This window comes from Equus asinus, chromosome X (genome assembly GCF_041296235.1).
Source record: "Equus asinus isolate D_3611 breed Donkey chromosome X, EquAss-T2T_v2, whole genome shotgun sequence".
Classification (NCBI taxonomy): domain Eukaryota; kingdom Metazoa; phylum Chordata; class Mammalia; order Perissodactyla; family Equidae; genus Equus; species Equus asinus.
The window spans coordinates 132,671,170-132,678,851 of NC_091820.1; the positions used below are offsets into that span (position 1 = coordinate 132,671,170).

Consider the following 7,682-nt stretch of genomic DNA (forward strand, 5'->3'; position numbering starts at 1 on the left):
ATCTTCATTTAGCTTCTTTGGGGAGTGGTTGATTTTTAAAGGATATATTACCTATATAAATCTGGATCATTAGTTTCATTATTCTCCAAGATGGAGATTTGAATGAAAGCTAATTTCAAGTGGCAAAATGTCCAAATTATTTTAAGACTGGAAATATCTTGCTGCTTCCAATCATCGGCAGTTTGCTTTTGGAAATTCAATTATATATTCATTCAAAATATTTCCTAGCCTACTGTGGAACAGAATTTTTCTGGAAGCTGGTAAAGCCCCCTAAGGCCATGGTGTCTGTACTGGTGGGTATTCAGGGAAGATTTCAGGGCTGCATAGTCCAAAGTGAGAAATGAAGGCTTTCAAACCAATTCAACAATTCACTACTTTGTATTCAAGTTAATACTTCCACAAAATAGTTACTTAATGATCACATTTTAACAGAAAGTCTTCCTGTGGAAAAAAATAAAGTTTCCAAACTACGGATGTTAATACAGAGTTTATGAAGATTCAAGGGTATTGTATGTTGCTACTTACTTGATTTGTACCTGGATGACATAATTAGGCACCAAGTCCCAGCCAGAATTTTCCATGGGACAAAGGGAAACGCAGGAGGTGCTATAGATTTCTTTCAAAATTATGGTGCTTCAGAGGAAAGGCTCCGCAGACAGATTGCCTGAATACCAATCTTAGCTCTGCCACTTACTGCTTATGTGATCTTAGGTAAATATAAGAAAACATAATATCTCTGTGCTTCAGTTTCCTACTAAATAAGCTTATTGAGAGGATTAAATAGATGTATGTAAAATATTTATAAAAGTGGCACTTAATGAGCACTTAAGTTTTAGTTATTATTATTAAGTGAGGCAAACTATACACATGACAAAATCCATAGTCCAAAGAAGTTTCATCATTAAAGAAGAAGGAATGAAAACAAATGAACTGAAGATGCAATTCAAAAAGTTAAAAATACAAACAAAACAAAAGGAAACACAAGTAATGAATTATTAAATTTAGCAACATAAACTATGGGATTGAAAATAGATTAAAATTAATCCCAGCATTGGCACATTGAAAAGATAATCAAAATGGACATTTAGTAAAATTGAATTATGAATCAGAAAGAGAAAACACAAGACATGCTATCAGAAATTTGAAAGGAAATAAAATTATTCATAATGAGGATGATGATCAATTATCACAGTCTTATCATTTGCCTCTAGGAAACGTAGCTTCTCTGTCTGGAGATCAAAACCAAGTGAAAAGATTGTAAGCCACATAGTTGAAACATGGTTTCCTTGTGTTTCTCTGGGGGAATGATCATGTGAGCATCTGACTGACACTTGCTGGTGGGAGGAGGATGAGTAAGATGGCAGAGAGGTGAGAGAGTAGGAAGCAACAGTCAAAGGCCTGGGACACTGTTGCTATCCTTAGGTATGTGACAATATCTGGAATGGAAACTTGGCAAGCTTTAGCTTTCTAACGTATTCTGCTGTACTTCCTGCAAGTCCTCCCTTAATTCTGAATAAATATGGCTTTTCAAAATACCAGCCTGGCTCAGCTAGATTGAGAACAAAGGCACAAGGTCGTGCCAGAGACTTAGAGGGGCGGTACCACTTCTGCGGACTGGGTATGATGGCAGCTTTAAAGAACTCGAAATGTTTAGGTGAAATTCAGGGAGCCTTGGAGAACTGTGTTTCCTTTTAAGTACGAAATTATTTGATAGTCATTTCTGTAGTGTAATTGTTTCCAGTACGCAGAAGAGTGCTGTGCCACATGGTAAGTGCTGAATACGTTTCCTGAAAGATTAAGGCCATTTTTGTACAGGCAGACAGGGTGATTCTTCCATCTTATCCTGATAATTGTCCTACGGTAGAGATAACTTTATGGCAGAAATGAGGCGAAGGTGCTTCCAGGTTTCTGTTGCTTTTTACCAAGGTTTCCCTCCTCAGTTCGTTAAATATGCCCACTCTTAGCATGCACTAGTGTTTTGCCTTCGGTGACATTTTCCAGGCACATATGTGCACGTAGAATCATCAGTGATTGAATAGAACTTTACTTACCAAACACATTCCATCAGAGAAGGCTCTGGCTATAACAACTACTGATAAGTGCCATCCTCCTGGGATGTTCCAGGCAGCAATAATGACAGCACTAATAGTTCTCAGTTACTAGTGTATCTACCAGTATCCAAAGTAGCAATTTCAATCCAAGGGTGATGCTACAGGGACTTTGCAGGCCATACTGGTATTTCCACTAATAGCACACAATTACAAGTGCAATCAGGCCTGTAACCTTGTCTACTCCCAAGATTACCAGGCATGATTTTCTGCCAAAAAATAAAATTTGCATTTGTAGGTAATACAAATATGTAGGAAGCATTACCACTTATTTTAAAAGGCTTAGGAGCCAGGTAGACTTGGGTTCAAATTCTGTCTTTGCCATTTACTTGGTATTTGACTATGGAAATTCATATTTTCTCTCTGAACTTCTCACCTAAAAATCTCTGAAGAAGGAAGGTGATAGTAATAGCTGTCCTGGGAAGCAGTAGGATGTAGCGCTTAAAATATAGGCTCTGCGTCATTCCACTTCTGCTTAGGATGTGGAAAGTTGAATGAGTACACTCACACCTAAATGACAAAAATTTTGATAAACTATAAAATTGTAAATTTTTTGAGCCCATCTAGAGCTGAAATTTCAGGGCAACCATGTAGCTTGAAATTCAAGGAGGGACATCCCTCCAACCCAAAGGAGAGATGGGACACACAGGCTGTCTCACTCAAGACAGCGCCGGAAAAATGTGAGGCTGCCTTGCAAGTGGTTGGGAAGAAGTCAGTGAAATTTTCAATAAAAGCTAACAGCTTTTGTGTGGGTTAGTGTAACAGTAACAAAGCCCTGGGAGGAACAGACATGAGGTGTGTTAGCATCAGCTTGCAGGCTCTTTTCTATGGACCTCCAGTGGGTGCTCAAGGGAAAGACTGGAGGCAGGGCAGGAGACCAGAGAGAGAGGCTCCCTTGGTGGTGAAGGCATGTGGCAAGGCGTCAAGTCTCACTTCAGCAAGATATGAAGCCCTGCCTCATTGCTTGGACCCTTCTCTAAAAAGCCTTAGGCTTCTGGTGAAGGGTCAGCAAATCCTGTCACCCCCACCAGGTCACCAGGGAAGAGGCAAAGACTCATTGTTACTAAAGAGAGGATAGAGGAAAAAACCTAGGGGAGAGCAGGGAACAGTCTAGGGCACAGGATTATATACCAACCTCATTAGAGACCTCCTACTGCTGGGAGATGGATCTCCCACACAAGACCCTTATCAAGAGAGAGTTTAGCTATCATGGGGAATAGGGCTAGGAACACTGAAGAACCCACCCTTGAAGACCAGGCTCACAGGGCCTATTGAAGACTGAGGCTGGGCTAGGAGAATAGAGAACTCTCTTTCCACACTGCTATCCTACCAATGAATACCAAGCAACATCATTCTCAACTAGGTGACTGGCAAAATCATGGAGAGAGACTCCCTGTATGGAGCAGACATATAGGGGCAACCAAAAGCTAAGGACAGAGCACAAACATTGAGGAAAAACTCTTGAGCAACCCCAAGCACTCAATCTCAGCACAAGGTAATGTGGAGAAAAAAGAACCCTTGTGCACTGTTGGTGGAAATGCAAATTTGTGCAACTACTATGAAAAGCAGTACAGAGGTTCCTCAAAAAAATAAAAACGGAATTACTATATGATCGGCAATTCTACTTTTGGTTATATAAAGGAAGAATTATAAGCAGGGTCTTGAAGATGTATTTGTGCATCCATGCTCATAGCAGTAGTATTCACAAAATAGGCAAAAGGTAGAAGCAACCCAAGTGTCCAGTGATGGATGAATAGATAAACAAAATGTGGCATATACGTACAATGAGATATTTACTCAGCCTTAAAAAAGGTAGGGAATTGTGACACATTCTACAGTATGGATGAACCTTGAGGACATTATGCTCAGTGAAATAAGCCAATCACAAGAAGACAAATACTATATGATTCCATTTATATGATGTATCTAGAGTTAAATTTATAGGGACAGAGAAGAATGGTTATCAGGGACTAGAAGAGGGGCATTGAGGAGTTGTTTAATGGATACAGAGTTTCAGTTTTGCAAGGTGAAAAGAGTTTTGAGATTGCTTGCATAAAAGTACTTAATATTCCTAAACTGTACACTCAAATGGTTAAGGTAGGAAATTTTATGTTAAATGTATCTTACCATAATTAAAAATAAAAGCAGGAATGACTATATTAATATCAGATTAAGTAGACATCATAGCAAAGAAAATTACTAAGGTCAAAGGGACATTACATGATTATAAACAGATCAAAAAAATGGTCCTAGAGCAATTGGACACTATAGTAAAAAGAAAAAGTGAACCTTGGCCTAAATCTAATACCTTGTACAAAATCTAACTTAAAATAGATCATAGATTGAAATGTAAAATTATGAAATTTTAGAGAAGATGTTCAGTACTTAAGGCCAGGTGAAGAGTTCTTAAACCTAACACCAAAAGCATGATCCATAAAAGGAAAAATTGATAAACTGGATGTCATTGAAATTAATGAATAGTAATATAACAGTCTAAAATCAAAACAACCAAAATGCCCTTCAATAACTGAATGGTTAGACAAACTGTAGTACATCGATGGAATACTTCTCAGCAATAAAGAAAAAAAACTATTGATACACACAATAAGTTGAATGGATGTGAAGGGATTTATGCTGAGTTTAAAAAGCCAATTGCAAAAGGTTGTATGCTGAATGATTCCATTTACGTAACATTCTTGGAAGAAAATTACAGAGATGAAGAACAAATTACTGGATTCCAGGAGTCAGGGAGGTGGCTGTGGTGATAAATGAGTAGCATGAGGGATCCTTGTGATGGAACTTTTCTGTATCTCGACTGTAGTGGTAATCACAGGAAACTGCACAGATGATAAAATTGCATAGAACTAAACACATGCACATACCCAAATTTGTGTGTAAAACTGGTGAAATCTGAATAAAGTAAAGGGATACTATCAGTTTCATTTTTCTGACTGTGACATTGTACTGCTGATATGCAAGATGTTGCCATTGGGAGAAACTAGGTTAAGGGTATAAGGTCTTTTGCTATTTCTTGTAACTGCATGTGAATTTGCAATGATCTCAAAATTGTAAACTTTGGGGTATCATTTAAATGTTACTAAACTCTCAACAAAATAATCATAACAAAAAGGAAATATAATATTGATGTACACAAGAACATTGACTCAAAATAATTATGCTGAGTGAATGAAGCTGGATGAAAATGAATATATACTGATTCCATTTATATAAAATGCTGGAAAAGGTAAACTAATCTATAGAGACAGCAAGCAAATCAGTGATTATCTGAGGATGGGCATGCAGAGAGGGGCAAGAAGGAGCAATTGTCAAGGGGCAAGAGGAAACATCAGGCAGTGATGGGTATGTTCACTCTTATAATTGTGGTATTGGTTTCACAAGTGTATACACATGACCAAACTCATCAAACTGTCACTTAAAGCATGTGTAATTTATTATATGTCAATTGCACTTTAATCAAACCATTTAAAATAATATCCTCTTCAAGAAAAAAAAACTTTGGAAAGAATAAAGAAGACATGTGGAGCGGAGACTACATTGTTTTAGAATTCTCTGTAGACAATGCTCCCCTTTATCGCCTGCACAGAAAGCAGACTGCTCCCACTGCCCTGCCCTTGGGAGGCCACTGCTCCACCATGTTTCTTAAGACAGTGGGCTAATTAGTGTTGGCTCTGTGGCTTCTAATCTCCATTAGTTTAGTCCTTAGGGTACTCTCAGTAACTTTTAGTAGGGTGAGATTTTTGGCCCTTCTGAGGACAGTTAGTTGCTGACATTATAAAGTGGGGTGAAACAAACACCACTATGAGGTAGATGGCCTGGAAGTGATTTGTCTATTTTGGGAGATTTGGGGGGATACCTCACCCCATATAGGATCTGGCACTTGACACTCTGAAACACTGCCAATCTCCCTGCCCACCCCCATCCAGCCCCAGGAAGAAATGCCACACCTTTTTCCGTTATGTCCATGGGCTCAAATGTCAAGAAGGAAATTTGTCTTCAGCGCTCAGTCCTGACCGAGTCCTTATTCCTACTGTTTGGTTAACTGTGATTCTGCTAGTCTGGCCCCCAACCCTGCAGGACCACATGTCCATCCCTACTCACACATCTGCCTCTTCCCTTCCTTCCCCCTCCCACCATGAGAGAACTCATAGAAATACACACATTTTCACAACAGCTCCGTTTTATTTAAATCACCATCAGGGCACCCTGTTGCTGTAAAATGACATCTACACCATTGGCCATTTCTCAGGGGCCAGACCTCAGAGACTTCTCAGATAGCTCGCTCTGAAGTTACTGGCTGCCCAGGTCATCACTTGATGTGGTGGATTTTTCCAGGCTTTCTGGGTCCTGCTCTGGCTCATTTTGATTCATCTTTTTATTCAGCCTGTGGTAGTGACCAAATAGCATTGTTCCTTTAGCTTTCTTAGGCTTTCTTATGAATTTGGTGGTTTTTTCAGAGACTTTCTTACTCGAACTTCTTTGAAGGGGTCTTTTTATCTTCAGGGTTGTCTTCAGTACCTGGAAGGACAACACAGTGAGGCCAAAAGGGCATTGGCTTAGGGGTAGAAGATGGGATATTGATGGGAAGGGGGGCTTCAGGAGAAGTGGTCAGGGCTGAGGAGGGGTTTGTGCAAGGCAAGGAAAGGGTAAGATTCTTGGGGGAGGGGGAATCAATGACGAAAAGAATAGCTTGAGTAGGGTCCTCTTACTTTTCCACCACCTCTGGACCCAGGTTGATGGGGACTCTTCATCTTCTGCTTCCCTTTGGAGCTTGAGGTTGGTTGGTCTACATCTCTATTAGGCTCCTGTGGTTTCCAGGTTATTTTCGCCATATTGAAGCCTCCCAGTGGTCTACCTCAGGCCTCCTGACCATCCTACATATACCCTTCCAGGACAATCAGGGGCTACACCCTTCAGCTTTGATTGGTCAGCAAGGCTCTCCCCCAGCCAATGGTGGCTAATGGGGGTTTGGACATCACAAAGTACCACTATGACGCCTCTGCTTCGGGGAGAGGTTGCTGGGGAGGCCAAGATGTGGCTTTGAAATGTCTAAGTGCCATTACTGACACCTCTGTGGAGGGGCAGGGATGATGAGTAGCAAAGATGGTTTGATTAGAGAAAGGAGTCTTTTCTCTAACACCCCCAAAGGAGACTCCCCGAGCTGAACTGCCACCCCTCCTCATATCCGCATGTTCAATTGAGGTGTACTTGGTAGACAAAGAACCTTTCCTCCAAGCTATTCTCCAAGACCACCCCTACTCAATGGTTTATTCTACTATCTCCCACCCTTAGTTACTAATTAGTGTTTTGGGTATCTTACCTAAAATCACTCCAAATGCAATGAATTTAAATATCATTGGAGATATGAATCATCTTAAAAACTAACGAAAAGACAGCTCCCATGACTATACATCTCCCTACCTATAGCATCTGGCATTAAAGGCTGCTGATTTTGATTAAATTATTTTCTGCCAGCTCTGCTACTTACAGGCTGGGATTAGAATTAACTGCCCAGGCATAAAGTTTACTTTTATCTTTACTTTTATTTTTTTCTTG

The 7,682-nt window shown here is 40.0% G+C and overlaps 1 protein-coding gene across 1 annotated transcript; it reads right to left on the reverse strand.

Moving 5' to 3' along the window:
• Window positions 1-6,416: 6,416 nt before the first annotated feature.
• LOC106843411 (uncharacterized protein CXorf51A-like) lies at window positions 6,417-6,958 on the reverse strand. The gene is made up of 2 exons (XM_014860422.3): window positions 6,836-6,958; window positions 6,417-6,644 (listed from the first exon to the last, which is right to left on the reverse strand). The coding sequence occupies exons 1-2, from the start codon at window positions 6,956-6,958 to the stop codon at window positions 6,417-6,419; spliced, it is 351 nt and encodes a 116-aa protein (XP_014715908.1).
• Between the last annotated feature and the right edge of the window lie 724 nt (window positions 6,959-7,682).